This window comes from Aotus nancymaae, unplaced genomic scaffold (genome assembly GCF_030222135.1).
Source record: "Aotus nancymaae isolate 86718 unplaced genomic scaffold, 86718_ANA_hifiasm-v0.15.2.pri h1tg000155l, whole genome shotgun sequence".
Classification (NCBI taxonomy): domain Eukaryota; kingdom Metazoa; phylum Chordata; class Mammalia; order Primates; family Aotidae; genus Aotus; species Aotus nancymaae.
In genome coordinates, this window is record NW_026988570.1 from 6,880,531 (window position 1) to 6,907,814 (window position 27,284).

General features: G+C 38.7%; 1 protein-coding gene across 2 annotated transcripts in view; it reads right to left on the reverse strand.

Annotated features, from left to right (window-relative positions):
* Positions 1-330: 330 nt before the first annotated feature.
* The window catches only part of SEPTIN10 (septin 10), a 57,727-nt gene continuing 30,773 nt past the window's right edge, over positions 331-27,284 (reverse strand). The window contains exons 6-11 of one of the 2 annotated variants that reach the window (XM_064371667.1): positions 24,678-24,839; positions 22,299-22,395; positions 20,895-21,063; positions 9,962-10,094; positions 3,541-3,728; positions 331-1,848 (exon numbers count right to left, since the gene is read on the reverse strand). In XM_064371667.1, coding sequence (XP_064227737.1) covers positions 1,833-1,848; positions 3,541-3,728; positions 9,962-10,094; positions 20,895-21,063; positions 22,299-22,395; positions 24,678-24,839 — 765 coding nt within the window. In that variant the 3' untranslated portion in view covers positions 331-1,832. The other variant, XM_064371668.1, reaches the window with a different exon arrangement.

Consider the following 27,284-nt stretch of genomic DNA (forward strand, 5'->3'; position numbering starts at 1 on the left):
ATACGTTCTTCGGAGTCAAGGAGAGCTGCTTTATAAACAGTGTGGTCAAATATAGCCACATATATAACAAACACTCCCACAGTGTCACCAAGCCCCCTCTGTGAGTAGCCTGCCCAGCTGGCACTAAGTACCATTGCGCTGGCCCGGCTTTGTACCTCAGGTAACCTACCCTCCAGGACTCCCCGCCTACCAGAATCTGGGTGTCACTGATCTTGAGAAGAAACTTCTGAGCTTGTTCTGTGACACGTTTAATTTAATTTACTGAAGTTTTAAAAGACTGATATTTGTGAATTTCAAATGCAAAAATAAAATTTAACATGTACAGATAAATTGTGCTATGCAAGGCTTTATTTACAACTTAGATGACTTTATGATTGCTCACAATCTGACACAGACTAAGTTTTGTCTGAAAATATTCATAAAATACCTCATCTTCAAAATAATTCAAAAATGTAATTGTTTTTAAAATGAGGTTTCAAAAAGGAAAATTAAACACATTTTAGTAAATATATAGATATGTTTTATTTGTCAAGAGTAAATGTTAGTTTTATTTAGAATATTCAAGTACAAAAAATGAAAATTTATGAATGTTAAGAAATGTTAGAAATCATTAGTGTTGAGAATGGTAAGGCACTGAATGCAAACATCATATAAAATATCTATTATCTGCATTTTTATATCTTTAATATTCAGATGTTCATATTTTCTTAAAAAATATTTTTAAGAAAATTATTCAACCTTACTATTTTTCCTCTGGAAAGTAGAGTTTAAACAAGTATGTAATGAAATGTTTTCCTAACGAAAACTGTGATACACCCATGTTCAAAGGTACTTTCTCATTAGAAAAAAAAGAGTTTATATAGCTGGATGTTTTAACTTTTAAAGATATTTTGTTTCACCACAGTAATACATCAGCCACAATAAGGCATCCTGAAGCATGAAGTCATCATGTTAAATAATTTGACACAAAAGCTTAATATCATATCACCAATAGGGTAACTGTATCAAAAATTTTAGTTCTATAAAACTATTAAGAGGTTAAGAGTTTTAGCTCTATAATACATCCCAAAACATATTCCCCAAAATTTTTAGTATATATAAAAAAGGTTCATCTTGGACTATAAATGCAATCAGCCCCGATATGAATAGGTTCTGTATTTTCAATGGCACTGACACTGTGCTCTTTGGTATAATGCACTGCAGTGACAACAGCTTGGTAGCAAGAGAAAAGATTTAGTCATCACAAAACAGCAACTTAAAAATTTCTAACAACAGTGAATATATATGAATATATAGGTACAAGCTAAGTATCCCTTATCCAAAATGCTAGCCACCAGAAATGTTTCAGATTTCAGATTCTAGAATATCTGCATATACACAATGGGACCCGGCTCTAATTACATAATTCATTTATGTTTCACATACACCTTATACATATAGCCTGAAAGTAATTTATACAACATTTTTAGTAATTTTGTGCAAGAAACAAAATCTGTTTAAATTGAACCAATAGAAAGCAAAGGTATCAGGTGGGGAATTTTCCATTTATGGGGTCAAGTCAGTGCTCAAAAAGATTTAGATTTTGAAGCTTTTGGATTTCAGATTTTTGAATTAGAGATGCTCAACTTAAAATATCAATCACTCTGGCTTACATATTGACCTTGTGCTTGAAGGTACTTTTCCATAAATATCAGTAACTGTGGCCGTTCGCCAAATACAGACGTAGTGATAAAGCAAATAAAAATGACAAAATCAAAGCACACTTCTAGTTGTTGTTTTTTTTAATAAAGTTTGCTTGTGATGATGACCTTTTGTGCTCTGGAACTTCTGTTTTACAAAAAATTGGAGCTGGGAAAAAAAAAAGAATCTTTTAATTGGTACAATTTAAAAAAAACATTCAAGAAGTAAAAATTAGCAAATATGCATCTAGTATATTATAGGATATCTAGCTACAGGACTTTGAAAAAGAAAAGAAAAAAGCCAAAAACACCAAACCATATTTTCTTGAAGATAAATTCTTCTAGAAGAGCTCTCAAAAAATATGGGCTTGGTCCTGATTTTGCAAACAATAGCAGGGTTCTGAAGTGGAGCAGGGTGATAATTTTTAAAAGGTAAATGTAATTTATCTTTCATATATGAGAAAAAAATGGGAAATCTAATTTTAGTAACACTTGGTTAAGATGAAGAAAAAAATGTATTAATAAAAGATCCATTAGCTTTAAAATCCAAAGCAGGTTGAAAAGCAGTAATAACTGTATAGTTTATCTTTCAAAATTCCATGCTTGAATAAAATATAGCTTTTATACTACTATCATATTTATTCTTTAACAAATAATTGCATGCCTACTATGTAGCAGACACTGCTCTGGGCTCTGGGGATGGCTATATCAATAAACAAGATAAAGATCCATGCTCTTGGAGAGCTTACATTAAAAGATCATACATGAGAATTCCTTTTTTCCAAAAATACCTGTAAAATATATAGGCCAATAAAATCTGCCAAAGTCCTGTGGATTTACTTCTCCATATATAAAAACTTGAAAGCCACCATGAGCCAAGGTTATGTCCTCCTATTTTAAAGTTGAGTTGCAATATTCTGAAAATGGGTCTGAAATAGTAGGGAACATGGGAGCAGAGGATGCTGCTAGCACAGAGGCAGCTAGAGTAAATTGAGGCAGAGTCCCACAAATGAGCATTCTGAACAGAACAAGGCATGATGAATTTCCTCAACAGCCAAATAAGTAAACTGACAGGGACATCTTAAGTGGGAGAAATAAAACAAGGGACATAAAGTACAGAAGGAAATTATCAAAAAGGAAAAATAAACTTATTTTCTAAAACTTGAGTAACTGATTTTAACACATACCCCAAACCTACACGCCTTGTAATTATCATCCACATGCTACCCATGGCCGCCCCCTTGCACTGTGGCCCTCTCTACCTTTCTCTGCATCTTTACGTCCACCATTGGTTTCACAAGTTCTGACACCAATGCACAAGAGTTCGAATCGATAGTTTTGTTCCCTTATTAAAATAAAAATTCTCACAAAATCAGTATCAGTAGAATTTGTTCTAAAAAATCAAACCTAAGAATTAGTTTAGTAAAATACTATTTTATGTCTGTAATTCCCCAACAAAGGGCACAGCTTCATTTAGATATGAAATTCAAAATAACTCATGGTAGGTCAGTGGCCATTAACTGTGTACTAGGGCCAGGGCTGGGCTATTAAATAAGAGCAACCATTTCCCCTTCAGCTAACTGATCCTTTTTACACTGTGATGTATTTCTATTTTGTTCATTCATTCATTCATTTTAGCAAATATTCACTGAACACATAACATGTGCCAGGTGCTGTTCTGGATGCTGGGAAAACAGCAATGAACAAGAGGGACAAGGTCTCTCCTCTTTAGAAGCTGATATTTAGTTGCAGGAGGCAGACAAAGCATAAGGAAGCAGAAGTAAGAAGCACAAGGAAGATCCGACAGGGCAGTGTGACAAGTGCGAGCAGGGCTGCCAGGGAGGGTGACTAGGACTCTTACTTCTTACGGTCCTTGTCCTTCCACAGATTTCTGCCTGTTGCCAGAAAGGACTGGTTGTGGCATATCTCGGTGGTAGCTTTCTTTTTAGAGAAAGCAATTATTTCTTCTTCCAAAAGTCTTCTCTTTTCTTCAAGCTTCATTCTCTCTTCTTGGTGAAGTCTCTCAAGGTGCTCAAATTTGGCCTGTAGCTGGAAACAAAAGTGCAATCCCCACCACTGACACAGTATGGCAGCAGAGACATGCTCTCCCGCTCAACAACACAAAGGTGGACCCCATGGCGCAATACACAGTAACCTACAGTTATTTCTAAATCTTCCTAAAGTCTCAACAGTTCATGCTTCAAGGAAAAGTTTACATATGGAATTCCCTTGGTAAGTTTTATTTTAAATGAGTTCCCATGCAAAAAAAAAAAAAAATGCTTAAACCAAATATAATAAATATCATAGTATTATGAACAAAACTGTTTTAAAAACATGTGACATTTTCCTAGTTTTTATTTTCTCGCTGTACGTTTTCCCCACAAAACATCTTAAAGTCTCTCAAGTCCATGCTCAATAACAGTAAGAGATGCAAAGTATAGAAGGAAATTACCAGAAAGGAAAAAAACAACAACGCTATTTTCCAAATAAAATACGTGCAGTAAACAGTTACTGTAAAATTGCACTGGTAAACATCACTGGAAAGCAAGTGTCAATTGTCAACTATGTCAAGAACGTTAAAACTGTATTATATTTTTCCATAGTCTTTCAATGTCTTGAATCTAGGCTTTAAAAAATCCTAAATTCAGAGAAAGTACTCATTGGAGTACAATGTATACTACAACAGGGAAAAAAATAGCCTAAGTATCCAATAAAGATAAAATCAAAGAATAAATTAATGCTAAATACATTTAATAAAGCCGTGGGAGAGCAGAATGTGCAGGACTGTTGAGCTGAGGGCAACTAAGAAGCAGCAGATGCAGAAAAGCTCTCTGACCTCCCTTTAGGTGCCTAAAGGCAGGATATAGATGTGCAAAGACAAAAGGTATCCAGCCCCCTTCCCCAACCAGAGAGCACAAAGGTTAACCACCAAAGACAACTTCAGACCCTTTTGGGACTGGAGACTGGTGCCAGACAGATCTACATTAACTAGCTTTACTGACCAGCCTCCTTCTGTCAGCTATGTGCCTTCCTCCAAGCTGCTACCCCGAGAGACTCCAAGTCCTTTTCCTTTGTCTTGTCATTTCTCTAAAATTTAACTGTTCTTTGTTGAAGATGCTATAGAAGGCAGGATGCAGATGCCTCTTTGAGAACTGCTACTGACTGTATCTCCCATGTATATGTGAAATATACATGCTAATAAACTTGTTTTTCTTTTGTTAATCTGAGAATAAGGAGTCATTCCAATTAAGAACCTACAGAGGTTATTCTTCCCCTATACAACTGTTAAATGAGTTTCACAAAAGTTCATAAGATTACATCAAGAGATTTCTCTTAAGCAAAAAAAGCAGAAGAAAAAATATTTAAAGGACACAATTCAGTACTTTTCATCTCCTTGGGGCTGAAAATCGCCTTGATAAACCATATAAAGGGAGCAATGTTCACCTTGGATGTCAACTTAGGGGCAGGCCTTTTACTTTATTTCGCTCCACAATTTAAGGAATGCCCTATATGGATTATAGAAGGCATATGTCTCAAAGCAATGAAGGGCATTCATGTAAAACTCTGGAAACTTAAAAATAAAAAGGAAGCTTTAAAACAACTAGGACATACCAAAAGAAAAAAATCTATTTAATATTTTTACCATGATGGCTGGCATTGAGTAAGCACTCAATAAATATTAGCCATTGTTATTAACAAAAAACAGAAATCTCAGCTTGCTCCAACGGCCACCATGGGTAGTTCTTTCTGTGTGCTTTGCTCTGTTACAGCTGCAAAAGAGAAACCCTTAGCACACATGTGCTGGGGTAACTGTGGGAGCAATGTCTCCCTGAGGATTACTTAGGAACTACATCTTTCTCATTTTTATACCCCTAGAGCAGCACACAATGCTGCTCATAAAAGAATTCTAAAAGATGTAGAAGAACTAGTAATGAGAAGAAATACAGATGAAAGTTACGTGAAGTTCTAAATGCAAGTTCAAAGAGACAAGGTCCAAGGAAGAATGTAGGTAGAGCTGGTTTAATTGTGGCTTACCCCCACCAAAAAAATCTAGGGTGTAAAGCCAGCTCCATGTGAATCAGCGTCAGCTCCATACGAATCAGCTGTGTGCTGTGCCTTCTAACAACACAACCACAGTGTCTAGAATCTACATTTTAAAAGATAACCTTGTTTTTGGTCCTCTGGTCTGGTTAGGTAAATCTGAGATTAACATTTTAGTTCTGGGTAGCAACCTAGCATTCATGCAAACAAAGCAGGACTTGGTGTCTAGAAAAAGATGACATATAATAGTTGAGGAAATATTTCACTGAAAATCAGAGACTGAGGGAAGAAACCAGAGAGCTCAACTCCAGTCTAATAAAACTGTTATGTCCCAAATATGGAATAGGTTGTCCTGTGAGCCAGTGAGCACCTGACAGGAAAAGTATTCAAAGGGAAACAAGGCTGAAACAGATGATTAAGGCCCTTCTAACCTAAGAAACTTTTATTCCAGAGGATGCCTTTTCAGAGAAGCATCAGTTCCTTAGTATTTGGTTATTTAAATGGTTCTTGCTTTTAAAAAAGTTACATATTAGGTATGTGTGTGTGTGTTTAAAGGGGCAGGTTCCCCAGTTGTCATTCAAATCAGTGGCACAAATAGAGAGCTCTCTGAACTTGTGTGCACCCAGGATGTGGGATAGCAGCAGGAGCAGGGCAAAGTCTGGAAAGGAACAGCAAGGGCAGGTTTCTATTATATGAATAGAGATAGCTCTCTGGTTACTCAAATGGAGGTTGCATACCTCATAAACACACTAAAATATCTCGAAAGGTCACAGAGCACTTCATACATCATTCATGAGGTTGACTAAAAAATTCCAGGAAAAATAAAAAGAGGAAAACATTAAACAACGGAGGGTGGGGCAGGACTATTATTCACACTGCATGGCATTTCCAGCTCTGGCTACCAACAATCTATTCCATATACCTGAAGCATTTATGCATGGTTTCATTATTTACTACAACAGGCAGTTAATTCAAATATATTTTCAAATTCTCAAAAAATTAAAACAAGGGATCTTTTGTGCTACTGATAGTCACCAATTCTCTTAAGATTAAGCCATCAATATGGCACAAGAGTCCCCCCTTTTCCTTGGGAAATACGTTCCAAGACTCTGGGAGAAGAGCTGAAACCACGGGTAGTACCGTACCCTATGTTTTTTCCTATATACAGACACCTATGGTAAAGTTAAGGCACAGTAAGAAACTAACAACAACAATAAAATAGAATAATTATAACAATACATGTAATAAAAGTTACGTGAATGTGGTCTCTTTCTCTCTCTCTCAAAATATGTTATTGTAGTATTTTCAGACCATGGTTGACCACGGGTAAGTGAAACCTCAGAAAGTCAAACTAAGAATAAAGGGGGACTACCGTACAATGCCGTATCTTTTGTAAACACTACTTTTAAGGATACTACACATTCTGTTACTCAAGGATCCTTTTAAAAGCATCCCCCACCAATTTTTTTTTTTTTTTTTTTTAAGACAGTCTCACTCTGTTGCCCAGGCTGGAGTGCAGTGGCACAATCTTGGCTCACTGCAACCTCTGCCTCCTGGGTTCAAGCGATTCTCCTGCCTCAGCCTCCTGAGTAGCTGGGATTACAGGCACATGCCACTACATCTGGCTAATTTTTGTATTTTTAATAGGGATGGGTTTCACTATGTTGGCCAGGCTGGTCTTGAACTCCTGATCTCAAGTAATCCACCTACTTCGGCCTCCCAAAGTGCTAGGATTATAGGCATGAACCACCACACCCAGCCCCATTTTTAGAAATTAGAAATAAATGCTAAGGAAAATACTTCTCTCTGCTGAGCTAGCAGATGACTTCCATCTAAGCTCTGTATGGTCCCTTCTGCCCGGCCTGCCTAGAAGCTACAGCCCAGTCTTCGTGTTCACTTAAAAATTCCCTCGATTCAGGACTTTCGGCTACCCTCCGTGCAAGTCCCTTCTTCATACCTGGTATTATAAGGCTCCTGTTCTCCTCATGTTCATGGTTGTAACGTAGCTGCATTTTAGAATTGTAAATTACTGAGAATACTTTTTGAAAATACAAGGGGCATAAATGTTAAATGAAAAAGTTATCCCAAGATACAGACTGACATACCATATTGAGAAGAAATAATACCTTAACAATGGTCATGTCACCTGAGGGATAAATAAAAACTACTTTTTCTTGTAGTGGGGGAGGGCATATGGGAAATTGGTGTGTCACACATAGGATGCCTCATTAGTTCTTCTAGAATTTTGTCAATAAAGGTATAGGAAAGACAGCACGTCAACAATATTTGGAGACATCATTTGTTCTGTGCATCTCCCCACTCTAGTCATCTAATGTTCACACACCCTTATCTAAGTACACAGCATTTTACTAAGCTACATATAAAAATCTAGATTTATACAAAAGATAAATTAAGGGATATTTGTTTCACAATAGTACTGGCAAGGGCATTTTAAACAACAGTCCTTTAATATAGAATTAAATAATGTTTTGAGTGGTATCTTTTTATTAGTGAACTGGTAAAACTAAGAATCATGCTATATAAGAGAGAAACTCCTGAATAAAAGAGAAGAAACTAAACAAACATAATACCCATGTGCAATATGAGATCTGTGATTGCATCCTGGTTCAAAAACAAAAACAGAAAAATCACCAAACAAAAAGGAACAAAAGCCAATCTTGGGGCAATTGGGGAAATCTGAATAAGGACTGAAGATTGGGTGAGATTATGATATTCCTATTTTCTTAGGTAAAGGGAAGAACATAGGTATCCTATACTTTCACTTTTCTGTTGTTTGAACTTTTTCCAAACAAAACATCAAAATTCAAACTATAAATAAATTAGTAAACTATTACTTTTACAAAACCATTTCCTGCAGGGTTCATTTACATAGCAATATAAGTGTACTTGAAATAATAAACTAGCACAATTGGATTACAGATTGACTCTTCAAGAAATTGTGTATTTTCAAGAAAATAGCTTTACTCAAAACCTAAATTGCTGCTTGAGAACTAGAAGCAAACAAAACTATGCAAGTTCAGTGGTGATTTTTTTGGTGCCAGGGCTACCCCAAGGTCATCTAGACCAGGGGTTCCCAACCTCAGGCCATGCGCCAGTACTGGTCGATGGCCTGTTAGAAACTGGGCTGTACAGCATGAGGTGAGGGGCAGGCAAACAAGCATAACTACCTGAGTTCCGCCTCCTGTCAGATCAGTAGTGGCATCAGATTCCCATAGGAGAGCAAACTCTATTGTGAACTGCACATAGGAGGGATCTAGCTTGTGCACTCCTTATGAGAATCGAATGCCTGATGATCTGAGGTAGAACAGTTTCATCCTGAAACCATCTCCCCTGGTCCATGGAAAAACTGTCTTCCATGAAACCGGTCCCTGGTGCCAAAAAGGTTTTGGAACCACTGATTTAGACCACCTAACTGCACCCTGAGAGACTGAGTTCAAAAGGGAAGTAAAGCTACGTCACAGCCTTCACAGATATCCATTTCAGGGCAAACAACCACCCCAGCAACACTCAAAAAAGGCTTTATTAAGCCACAATAAAAACGTTTATGGCTCATGGTTAAAATACTTCTTAGTAACCTAGTCCACTACAAGCCCTTGATAAACCATTTCTAAAGGGAAATGGAAGAATATTTGTTCAAAAGGCCAAAATTATCTTTTGTCTCAGTCACAGGAGTGAGATGACAAAGGGAAGGTCATCATTTGAAAGGCAACGCAGTAAGATGCACACACTGTGTTGCCGCTGTGGCTGTGATGCCCACTATCTTCAGGAGTTGGCCTGTGGCAAATGTGGCTTACCCTGCCAGGCACAAGAAAACATCCAGTGGTGTTTCTTCTTTAAGCCTTGGCACTAACAAAGACAAACCACCACTGGGACTGGTTGAATAAGGCACCTAAAAATTGTATACCACAGATTCATGGATTCCACAAAAGAAAAATGCCTGCACCCAAGAAGGTAGCTGCTACAGCTTTCAGTTCGTTGTAAGAATTTCAATGATTAGTCACTCCATAAATGTACTGCTTTAAAAAAAGAAGGCCAAAGTTTTCATTTAATTTCAGACTATGATTTTTAAGTCAATATTCAAAGACCATGTGTTGGAAAAGCTACGTTTTAAAGAACAAGTTGCCTACAAAAGTATCTCAAGTAAATTCTTGGAATAAATCCTCCAAATTAATAGGACATCTAAAAAATAAATGTAAATCACATCAAACCAGCATACTTGCCTCTCTCTCAGCTTCTTTCAACATGGCTTCTTTCTCCTTTACTCGCTGCACAAACATCTGCTTCATTTCTTCTTCCTTTCTCTGACATTCACCATGAAACTCATGTCTTTTGGCTTCATAGGTCTCTTGAAGACTAAAAAGTTATTTGTGTTACTCTTCTGTTAAAAAATTATATAGGCCAGGCGTGGTGGCTCACGCCTGTAATACCAAGACCTAGGAAGGTGAGGCAGGTGGATCACCTAAGGTCAGGAGTTCAAAACCAGCCTGGCCAAGATGGTGAAACCCCGTCTCTACAAAAACACAAAAATTAGCCCAGCATGATGGCAGGTGCCTGTAATCCCCAGCTACTTGGGAGACTGAGGTGGGAGAATCGCTTGAACCTGGGAGGCAGAGGTTGCAGTAGCTAAGATCACGCCATTGCACTCCAGCCAGGGCGACAGAGTGAGACTCTGTCTCAAAACAACAAAGTGATATAATTGGCCGGGCATGGTGGCTCACGCCTATAATCCCAGCACTTTGGGAGGCTGAGGCAGGCGGATCACCTGAGGTCAGGAGTTTAAGACCAGCCTGTCCAACATGGTGAAACCCTGTCTCTACTAAAAATTAGTCAGGCGTGGTGGCGTGCACCTGTAGTTCCAGCTACATGAGAGGTTGAGGCAGGAGAATTGTTTGAGCCCAGGAGGTGGAGGTTGCAGTGAACCAAGATCGCACCACTGCACTCCAGCCTGGGTGACAGAGCGAGACTCCATCTCCAAAAAAAAAAAAGTGATATAATAAACTGCAAAAATACAAGTGCTCACTTAATGCCACCAATAGGTTCTTGAAAACTGCAACTTTGCCGGGCGCGGTGGCTCACGCCTGTAATCCCAGCACTTTGGGAGGCCGAGGCGGGTGGATCACGAGGTCAAGAGATCGAGACCATCCTGGTCAACATAGGTGAAACCCCGTCTCTACTAAAAAAATACAAAAAAATTAGCTGGGCACGGTGGCGCGTGCCTGTAATCCCAGCTACTCAGGAGGCTGAGGCAGGAGAAATGACTGAACCCAGGAGGTGGAGGTTGCGGTGAGCCAAGATCGCGCCATTGCACTCCAGCCTGGGTAACAAGAGCGAAACTCCGTCTCAAAAAAAAAAAAAAAAAAAAAAAAACTGCAACTTTAAGTGAAGCGATGTATAATTAAACCAATTTTTATCATAGAGTAATTGATATAAACAAGAATTAAGTTCCTATGGCGTATTTCTGGTCACAAAAACATCATCAAACTTCTAAGTAAAGACTCAAAAACCCTTCCAATATTAAAGATTGAAATAAATGTGAGCTATATACACATTTAAGAAAAATTAACAAAAATAAGTAGGACAATTAATTACCCAATTTTTCATGCATCCATGAGTGATGGTAGTCATCGTGGTGGAGGTGTAATCAGGGAATAAATGTTTGCAAAGAGAAAATTGTAAGGATCACCTCCTACCACAATGCAGTTCAAAAACAAACAATAACGAATATGGCAGGTTCACTGAGCACTTTCCACACTGCATTGCTTATTGTCCTATATTTGTGCAGTTATTGTTAATAAATTTATATGTTGCAATAATATATATTCATTCATTCATTCATTCTCCAACCCGCTTACTCCAGTTCAGGGTCATGGGTGGCTAGAGCCTATCCTGGAAGCTAAGCAGGAACCAATCCTGGACAGCATGCCATTCCATTGCAGGGCACACTCACACCACCCACATTCAACTCAGACCGGGACAATTTAGACAGACCATGAACTTAACACTTACAGCTTTGGGATATAGAATCCAGAGAACCCAGAGAAAACTTGTGCAGATACAGGGAGAATGTGTCAACTCCACACAGACAGTGGCCCTCACTGGGAATCAATTTTTTTTTCTTATCAATGTTAAATGACACTGAACAAAACATCGTTATTCAAGAACCTGCTGTACATACCTCATGTTTGGCCCCATATATGTAACAGGTACCAGTATCTTTTTATACACGGTAACCCAAAACATGAAATTTCCTATAGCATGAGAGATGAAGCCACCCATGTTAGTGCTGACATGGAGTACTAGAGTTCTGAAGTCTCTGCTTCAGCAAATCCTTTAGAAGAAATGCCCTCATTTCAGCCCAAACATATTCCTCTTTTAACCTCTGTTTACCAGAAATCACTATATGTAGACATTTAGAAATCATGAGTCATCTTTTACTCTTCCCTTACCCTATCTCCATATCTTATCACCAAGGCCTGTTAGTTCAGTTTCTGAAGCTAAGTCTCTTAATATAACCTTCTTTCCATTTCTACAGATATCTGATTACAGCTGAACCTGACCTTTGTGATTTTCTGCCTTCACTATTGCAATAATCTCCTAATTCATCTCTGAGCTTCTAGTTCCTTTCTTTCATTTTGTTCTTGTCACTCTCTAGATTTTCCACCAAAAACACAGATCTCATTATCTTTTCTCATCACATTAAAGTTATGCTATCTATGGAATAAGGTTCCACCTCCTTTAAATTGCACTTAAGAAACTTTATAATCTGGCCTAATTCTACATTTCCAGATTCATTTGTCACCAAACAATTCCGACCCCCTCAGGTTCCAGCCACACCAACCTATTCATTGTTCCTAGAATACACCTGGCATTTCAGGGTTCAGTTTGTGGCCACCATCCACTTTCTACCCCCATGCTGCCCTGCTAATCCTCTGTCCCTCAAGGGCAAATTCACATGCAACTTCCTCTGTAAAGCCTTCCCCACTCTCCCCAGTTAGAATTAACTATTCCTTCCAAGCACTTCCATGGCATTTACATCCTGCCTGTCTCTCCTTTCTCATAGGTCATAAATCTTGAGAACAGAAAATGAATCCTTATTCATCTCTGTAACTGACTATACAGCAGAGCTCTCTAGACAGTTTCTTCATAAATGTTCACTCAATAACAGAAACTTCTGGGAAGAGAAGGCAGATTTAACCAGCATAACCAGCAGAGAAAGGACTATCCTGGAACTCCACAGGTAGCTGCCCTTTCCTATGTGTAGCATTTTGGAGGTATAATAAGCCTTCCCATATGCCAGAAACACTGAACCCTTCCTTCCATTTGGACTTGCTATGAGAATGTCCCAAAGGTGTGACAGAGAACATGAATTCACTTTCCAGCTGCATTAGTGAGAAATTTCTATTGCTTATAAAAATCAATCAATTTCAAAATATGATGAATTGAGAAATCTTATTAATCTTAAATTTTATAACTGGAGACATTAAGCTTTTAAGTATAGAATTCTGTAAGTTCAAAGAAACACAGAATAAGAAATACTGCACAACAGCTACCACGGCTGAGAGGTGAGCGTGAGGCATGCACAGGAAGGGTTCCAAGAAGGAACAGATCCTGGCTGGGTGCGGGGACTCACGCCTGTATTCCCAGCACTTTGGGAGGTCGAGGCAGGTGGATCACAAGGTCAGGAGTTCAAGACCAGCTTGGCCAACATGTTGAAACCCTGTCTCTACTAAAAATACAAAAATTAGCTGGGCACAGTGGCATGCACCTGTAATCCCAGCTACTCAGGAGGCTGACGCAAGAGAATTGCTTGAACCTGGGAGGTGGAGGTTGCAGTGAGCCAAAATTGCATCATTGCACTCCAGCCTGGGTGACAGAGTGAGACTCCGTCTCAAAAATAAATAAATAGATAAATAAATAAGGAACAGATCCTAAACACCTGCAGGAATATGTTTCTTAAAAGCAGAGATTTAAAAAGTGCAAAATACCCTGAACACCACGTCTCACACCCCAAGGAGGCATTTTACTTTGTACCTGCCTTTTTTGTTGGTTTGCTTTAATCTTTTTTTTAAAGAAGCCCCTCTATTTATCAGCTACTTTCATTATCTTCAGAAACCTCACTACATTTCACTAGTCCAACACCAGACTCATAGTCTCTCTAAAGACAAGCTCGAGGGCTGGGCGCAGTGGCTCATGCCTGTAATCCCAGCACTTTGGAAGGCCAAGCTGGGCGGATCACAAGGTCAGGAGTCCAAGACCAGCCTGGCCATGATAGTGAAACCCCATCTCTACTAAAAATACAAAAAATTAGCCAGGCATTGGTGGCATGGGCCTGTAATCCCAGCTACTCAGGAGGATGAGGCAGAGAATTGCTTTAACCCAGGAGGCAGAGGTTGCACTGAGCCAAGATCACACCACTGTGTCACTGTACTCCAGCCTGGGTGACAGAAAGAGATTCCATCTCAAAAAAAAAAAAAAAGACAAGCTTGATGTAAAAATGGTATCTTGAATTGATAACAAATATTTTTTAAAACAATGCTTCATTAATCTATACAAGCACTTGAGTTGTTCACAAGGAAAATACACCTACCTGGTGAAGAGAAGAGACCTAACATTTATTGAATATCTGCTACTGGCATGGGTACTCTTCTAGACTCCTTTATGTTCACTATTTAATTCCCACAGCAACCCTGAAGAACAAGCACTGATATTCTAAATAAGAAAACTAAAGCACAGAGAGTAATCTGCCCAAAGAAACATAGCTGAAAAGTAAAACGCTGGCATTTGAACCAGATTAGACTTGTTCCAAAGTCCATATTCCCAACTACCACAAATCAGACTGCCCCAACGTGGTATCTCAGCAGAAGAAAGTGATGGACTGCTCCTGCATATTTTGTATCTTCTTGTGCTGCTTTCCAACTTTTGACAATGTAAATTTACAAGGCCAATTTCAAATAGAGAAACTTGTACTATTTTTCAAAAGGTGGTCAAGAAAGTCAGATCTGGAAGAGAATGGTCTATAGAGTTAGTATTCTAAATCTAATGCAATTATTGTTTATTATCATAGATTTATTAAATACAAATGAAAACATTTTCTTGCTATACTATTCCTCTTTCTAGCATAAAAGTAACTTGCTGTCATAATTTTTTTTTTTTTTTTTGAGACAGGGTCTCACTCTGTCATCCAGGCTAAGCGCAGTGATGCATTACAGCTCACTGTAGCCTCTACCTCCTGGGCTCAAGCAATCCTCTGCCTCTGCCACCCAAGTCTACTACGGACTAACTACCTGAAGAAGTTAACTATTTAGCTCTTGAGAGCTCCAAAGACATGAAGTTTTACTAGAATTACATCAAACACTTAAGCAACTCTAAAGTACCACATAAATCTTCCTTTCAAAGCTATAGGTTCCACAAAACTTCAATGACAGTGATTTTGTGCTAAAACATTAAAGGTGAATAACTGTGGGAAAGAGATTAGTTATATTAATCTTTAATTATTAAACTTGGGGATTTAAAGAGTTTTATAAAGGCATGTTTCCAATGGTTGAAATAATTAATATAAAATGTTAAGATCAGTTAATTAAATTATACGACTATAATGCTATTTACGTGGACCTCGTGACAAGCCCACGATTGGTGCTGGTGGATTAGGATTTCCACTATGACTCAGCATACCCCTTCAATAAAACATAAGGCCAGGTGCGGTGGCTCACACCTGTAATCCCAGCACTTTGGGAGGCCAAGGTGGGCTGATCATGAGGGCAGGAGTTAAAGACCACCCTGGCCAATATGGTGAAATCCCATCTCTACTAAAAATGCAAAAAAAAATTAGCTGGGTGTGGTGCACGGGCCTGTGGTCCCAGCTACTTGGGAGGCTGAGACAGAAGAATTGCTTGAACCTGGGAGACGGAGGTTACAATGAGCTGAGATTGCGCCACTGCACTCCAGCCTGGGTGACAGAGCAAGACTTGGTCTCAAAAAAAAAAAAAAAAGTCTCACTGGAAAAACAGACGGAAGGTCTGGCAACAAAGGGCCAGAAAGTACAGCAACATAAAGGTCACCCAACAGGTTCATGTAACTTGAGTATATTGCTAGATGTAATACTGAAGGATAGCTTTTACATGCTAACCAAATTGCAACTACCAAATTAAGTGGGAAAAGACTCTCCAGAAAACATACAACTTTTTTTGAGATGGAGTCTCACTCTGTTGCCCAGGCTAGAGTGCAGTGGTGTGATCTCGGCTCACTGCAGTCTCTGCCTCCTGAGTTCAAGTGATTCTCTTGCCTCAGCTTCCCAGGTAGCTGGGATTACAGGTGTCCACCACCACACCTAGCTAATTTTTGTATTTTTAGTAGAGACAGGGTTTTACCATATTGGCCAGGCTGGTGTTAAACTCCTGACCTCAGGTGACTTGCCTGCTTTGGCCTCCCAAAGTGCTGGGATTACAGGTGTGAGCTACCGCACCTGGCCAGATATAACTTCTTGAAACTATAAAAAATAAAAGCTTCCTAATACATCAGACTATAATGAGCTATAAAAGCCTTATCAAATCATTTAATCACATATGACAAATAACCAGAAGAGACATTTTGCCTCAACTTTACCCAAGTGATCCAGAAATATAGTAAGAAAGGTCTACTCTGTTAGGAAGACAATACTGAGCCACTGCTCCCACTCACTCTGTAGCCTGATCTAAGCTTAGTGAGTTTCTTCTAGCCACTGCTCCCACCTAGTCTGTAGCCTGATCTAAGCTGAAGAACCTCCCTTTCTAATTTTCCCTTCTTTGTGTGATCAGTGAGCAGATGCTTCCCAACCTGAAGAAATGCTCAGTAAATGAACACGATGGGCAATCTATGATTCTTGACTGCCTATCATCAAGCCCTCTCCTTCTGGTACCATTATCCTGATTACCTTTTGGGGGGCTACCTCTCCCACATGGAATATAGTCTTGTTGGCAATTAATCAGGTTTCACACCTCCTCCGAAACAAAAGATGGGAACATGACCTACATTGGGCCTACTAGACATTCCTTCCCTGGACTATAAATTGTGAGCAGTGAACAAAAAAGGCTTACAATGGTTTCAGTTCATTCATTCCACTGCCAGAGCTAGAAAGGAAATGATTTCTACCTGTTCTAGGCCTTCCCTTCAAATCTGCAAGTCCAGACCTATGCAGCTTCCCAACCACTGCCTTTTTTAACTGAACACAGAGTGGTCTTCATTATTCTCCAATAACTGTCAAGGAAGCACCCCTGTACTTGTGCAGTATAAACCTGGCTGTCAACTTCAACACAGCAGCACACTCCCTCTTTCTTGATACTCTCTGCCAAGTTCCAAGACGTGACACTGCTGGTTTTCCTCCTCCTCCCTTCTCAAGCTCTCCTATCTGCTCCTCCAGCTGACAAACACTAAAGTGACTCAAGGCTGTTTCCGAGTAACCTTTCTTTCGACTTCTCTCTACACACAGTCTTATCCCTGACTTGCAATTAATCATTTAAATGCCATGACTCAAGTGTATTTCTTCGGCTCAGCCCTTCTCTGACCTCCAGAAAGATACCCCAAAGTGCTTACTTGTAATTGTCACTTGACTGAGAGGAAACTCAAAGTCAACAGGTCCTAAACTGTGACCTCCATTGTGCCTACTACTGCTGCCTCACACAAAAAAACTAGTCCTCCTTCAGCCATACCTATCTAGATGAATGCAGTAACCATCCACCTAGCCATGACACCACAAATTCAGGAGACCAGAAGTCTTCTTCTAGCCTCCTGCTTTCTCACTTTATTATATCCAAACAACCATTAAGTTCTTCCAATTTTACCTTCTAATCAGCTCTCAAAAATGTCCAGCTCTTCAACTGATCTCACTTTAGTCCAAGAAATGCTCTCCTAACTAGCCTCTCCTAAGCATCTCTGCACACCCCTTCAATACCTCCTTCACATTAGAGACAAGAATAATTTTTTTAAATGCAAATATATTATTCCTAAAATGACGTTGCCTTCCTCTTAGGACAAAGATCAAAATCTTCCCCAGGGCCTCCACAACTGCTGCCTGTCTCTCATCTCATGCGAGCCCAGCCCTGCCTCATCTGTCCTGCTGTGCTGTGGTGTACTGATCTTCTTACAGAGTCTTAGAGACACCATTCTCTCTCTGCCTTCAGCCCTTTGGATATGTCTTGCTCTATTTTTCCAAGTTATTACAACTCAAAATGGTCACTGCCTCAACAAAGTCTTTCTGAATTTTCCAGCTTAAATTTGGAACCCCTCACCCATTATACACTGTCTACCTCTCCTTTAGTGTATATATCATAGCTACAATGTACTATGCAATTAGGTGCTTAATTTTCGAACTCCCCTACAAGAACATAAACTTCACGAGAAATAATACTCAATCACCAGCATTCAGCAAAGCCTTTTAAAAAAATACTTAAGATTTTACCCAGTATTATTCACTGTTGACTTCCACATTACTATTGCAGCCCTAACTTCTCTCTAGCTCCAGATTGATGTTTTTAATAATCTACTCAAATTCTTCACCTGAATATTTAATAAGCAGCTTAAATGTAATGTTTCCAAAACCCCTGGATTACCAACTACACCCCTAAACTCTCCCCCTCCCAACCTACTCAGGTCAATAAAGATCACTACCAGGCACCCTACTTCCTAGGTAAAAATGGTGACTGAGTTATCCTTGATTCCTCTCTTTCCTTCAAATCTCGTAGCCAAAATAATTTATCAGTGGGTCCTACTGACTTTAACTTCAAATTACATATCCTCAGCCAGGTGTGGTGGCTCATGTCTATAATCCCATCACTTTGGGAGCCTGAGGCAGGTAGATCACTTGAGGCCAGAAATTCAAGACCAGCCTGGCCAACATGGTAAAACTCTGTCTCTACTAAAAACACAAAAATAGTGGGTGTGGTCATGCATGCCTGTAGTCTCAGCTGCTCAGGAAGCTGAGACATGAGAATTGCTTGAACCTGGGAAGCAGAGGTTACAGTGAGCCAAGATCATGCCACTGAACTCCAGCCTGGGCAACAAAGTGAGACTCTACCTCAAAAATAATAATAATAATAAAATTAAAATTTAAAAACATTACATGTCCTAAATATACTTCTCACCCCTTGTCACTACCACCCTCTTCCAGACCTCCATCTTCTCATGCCTAGACCACATGGCAATCTCCTAACTTGGTCTCCCCACTTCCGCTTGCCCCCACCAACTCTATTCTTCATGTAGGGGTCCTCCTCCCACCCCACAACAGAGACTCTACACAGACAGGGTCTCTGTTTGATCTCACAGTGCACATATACCCAATGACTAGCATCTGGCTGAGCAGGTGGTAGACAAAATAATTATTTACCGAATGACTAAGAATTCTGAACTGCAGATTTCTAGGCTTCATCCCTGAAAATTCTGACCCTGCATTTCTTAATCATCCACAGGTAACTGACAAACAGGCACCCAGGCCCCTCTCCTCAGAGAGGACTTCAAAGCTGTCCCTGCCTGCCGTTACTCGGGATCCCTTCCTCCTCAGTGCACAGAGGCCTCTGAAGTGACCCTGAGACTTGGAAGAAATGAGAAGTGAGCCTCCTCTGGAAACACTAGGGAAGCTAACTGGAGATGATTAATCTTTAGTGAAGACAATATCATGAGAAAATTGTCAGTTACCAGAATGACTGGCCTACAACCATGCCTGAATTTGGTGAGAGTGGGTTAAGTTCACACAATGATTTTTCGTTTTTTCTTTGACATGGAGTCTCGCTCTGTCACCCAGGTTGGAGTACAGTGACACAATCTTGGCTCACTGTAAACTCTATGTCCCAGGTTCAAGCCATTCTCCTACCTCAGCCTCCTGAGTAGCTGGTTTTACAGGCGTGTGCCATCTCTACCTGTAGTAGAGATGGGATTTCACCATGTTGGCCAGGCTGGTCTTGAACTCCTGACCTCAAGTGATCTGCCCCCCTTGGCCTCCCAAAGTGCTGGGATTATAGGCATGAGCCACTGCACCTGGCCATAAATACACACGATTTTTAATTTACTATGCTACCAGAAAATTGACTCCACAGACTGAAGAAATTAAAAAATTTAACTTCATCTAGGATTAAGTCTTCCAAAAGCTCATATGCAAAAGCAGCACTGATTTGATGCACTCTTCCCCCTTCCTTTTGTGTTTAGGCTGGTGCAAGTCATAAGAACCAGGGAAATAACAATGGAAAAGGAATCCTCAGTCTCATAAGAGAGTTTAAAATAGCATTTGCCCCAAGGATCTCACGCTTTTCTCCATGCAAACACTGTTCTGGAATGCTACATCAAATCAATTTAATTCAATACGCTAAGCATTCAAGTTTCATAAAGTCTGGGATACAGCACCATATAAAATTGCCAAGGAAGTTTCTAACAACTTTTAATATTAGTTTTACATTACTGAGCAAGGAAGGGTTCAGATTATAAAATTCTTATAACTATGTTGTAATATAGCAAGAAACAATCTAATCTCCGACTCTCTACAAGTACTCTCATTCTTCCTTTATGTTTTGTTAAGCTTCACACATTCTAAAACCTTTAATGGAGAAAAACCAACAAAAAATGTTTTAGTTTATTTCAAATGATTCCTGCGGACTGGTTCAGAGGCTCACATTTGTAATCCCAAAGCTTTGGGAGGCTGAGGTAGGAGGATCACTTGAGGCCAGGAGTTTGAGACCAGCCTAGGCAACATAGTGAGACCCCCGTCTCTACAAAAAATAAATAAATAAAAATAATAAGACAATGATTTGTGTTCCAAGTTACCTTAATGACAATAGTTAAATATATCATCTTTCTCAGATAAATACAAAAGTAAATCAAATAAAAAGGGTATTTTCCTTCAGTTATCCATGTCAGCATGAACTGCAACAGGGCCTCTGCCATACATTCTTCATCATATTTAACTCCTTCTGAGTCAGACAAGGAAGTCAGACTTAAAAAGCAAGACTCTTCAAAAGGAAGAAGGAGTCAAGTGATTCAAGAAGCACAATAATTAGTCAATACTCAACAATTCTGTATCATGGTTTTGGGAGATTTCTAAAAACTACATGCCCCATCATCCTGGATATATAAAAAAACATGTAATTCTCTCTAACTTCCTCTTTGGTTGGCTTCCCAAGAACCCCACCCTACCTGACCGGCTTGTTCTCTGGGCCCACATCTGTAAAGCCCATTTCCTCCAGTTTGCAGCGCCTGTAAAGCTCATAGTGCCTGGTATGGGTCTGCTCTCGCAGGTCCTCCATGTTTGTACAAATGAGCATTTCCCGCAGCTTTACAAAGTCACAGTGGTTTTCATTTTCCACTAGCCAGAAAAAATGAGAAAAGAGCAACACTGGATTTTAATTCCTGGCACACAATTAAGTGTTTGGTGAATGAACAAATAAATAAAATGTGAAATAACAAATAGCAAAATGATCAGTTTGATTAATAGCTATGACTATTTCATACAAGTAAGCAAAGAAGCAACTCTTGTAGTATACACACTGTATTATAGGCAATGTGAATTAACAGACCAGGAGATTTGCTTTAAATTTAGTAGCCAGTGGATCACCAGGAAATAGCAAAAAGACACAATTTATTGTCAACCAAGTGTCCTAGTTATTTCACACTAATATTTTGTTAGTTTACAAACTATCCTGAAAACATTTCACCTAGTATTTAAAAAGAGTATATAATATTAGTTCACTAAAACTTCAAAGTAGTAAATTTTGCAAACTCAACAATACCATCTGTTCATGCTATAATTATCAAATTCTTTTATACAACACATTTATGATCCTGTATTAGACACTATTCAAAATTAGTGAACACACTTACATGATCCTTCTTCTATGTTTATGGTGACCAGAGGACTACAAATAAATATATTTTATTGTGACCAATACTCTTTAGTATAATTATTACTTTTATACTTTTTATAAAATTAAAAATGTTACATTTTCTCAATATTTTTCATTAATTACAACAGTTATCAATTAAGAAAAAAATCAGCATTTGGAATTCTATACTAGTAAGGGTGATCTATTCCTCATTAATTAGTGCCATAAGTAAATGAACCATACAGTACTAATTACTTACTCATTATAATGTCAGATAAATAATCTAAATGTCAAGTGGATTTAACTTTTTAAGTTGGCTGACTGGTTTATTCTGGAAATAGCTAGCAATACTATGATCAGTAAAAATATATAAATTTATAAGATGGCTGACTGTCCTTATAGTTAAGTGGTAATTAGTCATGTTTTATGGTCTAAACACTACTTTCTATATTCACATTTTGGTCAAAGTGGCCCACTGGTGCTTCCCACCTACTGACAGTCAAGATACCTTGGGGAGTATCTTGTGTAATTGTGTGTGTGGGATAATGAGAAGGGGGAGGCTCTATATGGTGTCTAGACTTTGGCTAAAATAGTACACAGGCAACTGCTCTGACAACCAATCTCATCCAAATTGAGCATCACTCACCTCAAAGAATGCACAAAAGGCAGCTTTGAGATTACTAGACACATATTTCTAGTCATCCTTTATCTCATTTACCTTGTACAACACCCCAAGGATACTGGCGAGCTTTGACCATCTTGTTTCCGACTTTTACCTCATCCATACTTCCCACAACAGCAAACGGCAACTGTTCCTGAAAAAGAATCATATCAAGCACATCTTCTCATACCAGTGTGATAACTGACTAGCTAAAATAAATTTTATGTAAGAGAGAAGAGAATAATTTATTAAATAACAAATCTATTAAAATCAAGTGGTCAGCTATGCCTCAGATTTTAAAACCTGCCAGTGAATACATACTAACTGTTCTACAAGAGTCAATTTTGGGCCCCATAAAGAAAATTATTACATGTAAGGCATTATGCTATTGGAAATACACACAAACAAAAAAATTATTTTTGTTTATTTTTATTTTTTTGAGATGGAGTCTCGCTCTGTCACCCAGGCTGAAGTGCAGTGAGTGGCGCAATCTCAGCTCACTATAGCCTCCACCTATGAGTTCCAGTGATTCTCCTGTCTCAGCCTCTCGATTAGCTGGGATTACAGGCGCCCACCACAACACCCAGCTAATTTTCATATTTTTAGTAGAGACAGCGTTTCACCATGTTGGCCAGGCTGGTCTCAAACTCCTGACCTTAGGTGATCCACCTGTCTCGGGCTCCCAAAGTACTGGGATTACAGGTGTGGGCCACTGCACCTGGCCAAAGAAAAAAGAATTTTAGTATAGGTATCATTTCCCTCAATATTATCTTTCCCCAAAAAGACAATGTTGAGGAAATTACACACACACACACACACACACACACACACACACACACACACTATACATAATGTATATGTAACTATACAACATAGTGTATACCTATTGTGTGTGTGTGTGTGTGTGTGTGTGTGTATAGATGTGGTACTAATACAAAGTAGTATATAAAATCCTAAGTTAATGTCAATATGGTAAATGCCCTAGAAATTGAAAGGAGTGAGAGATCACTGGGAGCAGGAAGATAAAAGCTAAGCCAGATCAAGAAGAACAAGATTTAAATAGATAAGCAAAGTGGGAAGAAATGGCTTAGAAAAGGAAAAGATTCTGAACAAAATGCAACAGCTAGGTTCAGGGGCAGGGAGTAGACTGGTCTGTCTGAAGTTGAGGATTAATACAGGGGAAAAGTCTAACGTAAAAACTATTAACTACTATGTTTAATATTTAAAAATTGACATTATATTTAGTTTCTTAATGGTGGCTTTCTGAATATTCTAGGTGAGCACAAGAAATAAAATTAGATGTAATGACAATGTAACACATAGAAATTAAGATTGTTTCATTTATATTAGTCAGTTTTTTACAGATTTATTTTATGTATCTTAATACAAAAGGGCTATGAAAAATCAGAGAAGGAAAATAGAAGAAATAGAATGAACAGTTATTGAAAGTCACCGTTAGGTGCTTAACAAAGGTGACATCATTTATCCCTCACAACAACCCTTAAGATGGGCAGTATTAACCTAACTTTGTAGATATGTTAAGTCTCAGGGAGGTTAGTAACTCCAATGAATATATGGCCAAGTCTGTCGGATTTCAAAACCCACAATCCTACAAAACACAACCATGTGTTTTAAAAATGTGTTAGCTTCAAGAAAGTAAAGAACATAGTCACCTTCCACTGTATTAAACTAAAAGATACATGAATGTTTAGTATGTATATATGACACTCTAAGAGAAACAGGGCGTAAATACTAGATTTAAGAGACCTCCTTAAAGATTTTAAATTTTTTTTTTTTGAGATGGAGTCTCGCTCTGTCGCCCAGGCTGGAGTCCAGTGGCACGATCTCAGCTCACTGCAACCATTGCCTCCCAGGTTCAAGCAATTCTTCTGCCTCAGCCTCCAGAGTGTGAGCACCACCACACCCGGATAATTTTTTATTTTTAGTAGAGTTAGGGTTTCACTATATTGGCCAGGCTGGTCTCGAACTCCTGACCTCGTGATCTGCCTGCCTTGGCCTCCCAAAGTGCTGGGAATACAGGTGTGAGCCACCGTGCCTGGCTCAGATTTTAAGATTCTAAAGCATGCCAAGGGAGGCTATAAAGTCTTCTCATGTTTATAAAGACAGGATAGGAAGGTGTCATCTTTCTAAGGGAATTAAACGTGGTCCCACAAAAGGTATATCCCAGTCTCACAAATGTATCACTTTATTTTGGTGAAAGCAGAGTGAAAGAAAAATATGCTTAAAAATAAATTCTCCTTACACTTTTTCCAACGTAAAAAATAAAACGTTTTCTCATACTGGACTTTTTGAAAATTCACCTTGTTTGAAGTCTTTTTGGAAGACACAAGTGAAAGTATATTAGCAGCAATATTACTCACAAATTACAGTTTTATTTTCACATGGAAAACAATTAACATTCAATCAGGAGCTCACATTCATTGCAGCGTTGATCTTAGCACTAGTGTCATCATCTGTTGGGAACTGGTATATCTGGACGCCATTGCTAACCAATTCACTCATGAGCTTGATCTTAAACTTCTGTAATTCAGTTTTAGAAACCGTATCTGCTTTGGCAATCACTGGTATAATGTTTACCTATTAAGAATAAAGAAAAACAAAATCTCATCAAGGATTTGTTTTTTTAATCCTGCAACTGTTTTTTCACTCAAAACCATTCATTCTGACAATGAATTTCCCTAACCTAGATCAGGGGGCTGGCAAACTATGGTCCATCTTGCTGTTGATTTTTATACATAAGATTTACAAGAATACTGCCAATGCCCATTTAAATGTGTACTGTCTACAGTTCTGTTCACACTACAACAGCAGAGATGAGTCCCTGCTGCCAGAAACCACAGCATTTGTGAAGTCTGGTACATTCACTACCTGGCCCTCTGCAGAAAAGGCATGCCAACCCCAACCTAGATAGGCCCTGACTGACACTCTCCTATATACACACTCATTAGTACAGATGCTAGCCACACAATCATTGCTTTTCTTTTCTTTTTTTTTTTTTTTTTTGAGATGGAGTCTCCCTCTAACCCAGGCTGGAGTGCAGTGGCCCCATTGTCACAGACTGACCTAGACAGGAGAGGAAGGAAGGAAACTGCACCAATACCAATTAAAAGTGTTCATGATGCAAAAGAATAACTCTCTCAGTATTATTTAAAGTCCTATCAATGACAGAGAGGAAGAGATTTGGGGTTGTGAAGACCAAATAACTTGTAAATCTAGTCCTATAAGATTAATATCCCCACAAAAGACTGATAGCTCCACAAATCTGTGACTGTTTTTTAAGTTTGTTTTTAATCAAAAACCACATGCTAATCAGTCATATGTATCAAGAGAGTAAAACCGCAATGTAATTTTCAGATTAAAAGTAAAAAATCATAACTCCTATTCTATTCTTATTTTTTTCTCTTCTCCAATTTCACATTGATGCAAAGTATATATCTGAATTTATCAGTCTTCCATATGCTCCAAAGAAGATAAATTTTTTCTATCTATCTATGAAATTAATGGCAGAAAACCTTCCAGCAATCCTGAGTAAACAACTTTCCTATTAAATTAGTCAAAGTACATAAACATTTTGGTGTCAAGTACTTGGTTTCAATATAATATAATTAGGTATTCAACAAATTATGCCAAGTTAATAACTTTTAACTTGCACAATAAACTGCTGTAGACTGAACACCAAACATCAATGTTTACATGACTATTAGAGGGAGGGAAAGTAACAGATATTGCCCAAAGAGGGTCACTTGTCATCACTGGTATAAGAAAGGTAACTTTCCACGTCAAGCAGTTGAGTGTTCTGCTTTTTAGGAACAGAAGACAACTATCTGGAGATGGCCTGGGGAGTAGGGAGAAGAGGCCAGGAAGGGCCCGTCTCATCTTTATGTAGTGCCCTTGTGTAAGCTAGAATTTCCCTACACCTGCCAGCTGCCCCTATAAAAAACCTGTGTATGACTATATAAAATGGGCCAATCAAGTAACTGAAGCATATCCTAGTGCTTCTTTCAAACTTATAACAAAGCTTTGGTGTTAAAGTTCCTGTCTCATTTGTATAATAGAAAGCTAAAGGCAGGATTTTAATAAGTGAGTCTCAATTTCAGAATTCATCTCTCATCAACTGAATAAGGCAAAAGTGAGTAGTGACAATCTTTAAATGAGTACACGATACCCACGATCTTTACTGTTACCATAAAATATTTCACTTTGGTTTGAATGAAATAAGGTATTGGTCAAAAAGTAATATTGTAATGCTCTTCAATGTCTTTACAGCTGGCTCCCTCATCATCTGTGGGTTCTGCATTGACAGATTCAACCAACTGAGGATCAAAAATATTAAGGGAAAAAAATTTTTAATGACAATACAACAATAAAAATAATACAAATTTTAAAATACAGTATAACAACTATTGACATAGCATTCATATTGTATTAGGTATTGAATGAATAATCTAGAGATTCAAGCATATGCAAGGATACAAGTAGGTTACATAGTCATGTGCTGCTTAACCATGGTGACATGGTTTGGATTTGTGTCTTCGCCTAAATCTCGTCACATTGTAAACCCCAGTGTTGGAGGGGTCTGGTAAGAGTTAACTGGATCATGGGGATGGAGTCGCCCCTTGCTGTTCTTCTGATAGTGAGTTAGTTCTCACAAGATCTGGTTGTTTAAAAGTGTGTAGCACCTCCCCCTCCTCTCTCTTCCTCCTTCTCTAGCCATGGAAGACATGCCTGCTTCCCATTCGCCTTCCGCCATGGTTACAAGTTTCCTGAGGCCTCCCCAGCCAGGCTTCCTGTTCAGCCTAAGGAACTGTAAGTCAATTAAACCTCTTTTCTTCATAAATTACCCAGTCTCAGGTAGTTCTTTATAGCAATGTGAAAACAGACTAATACACGTGGTGATAGAAATGCAATGGAAATATAACCTTAGGTGATTTTGATGTGATGTGAACATCATAGAGTATACTCACACAAACCTGGATGTTATAGTCTATGACACACCTAGGCTGTATGGTATGGATCATTGTT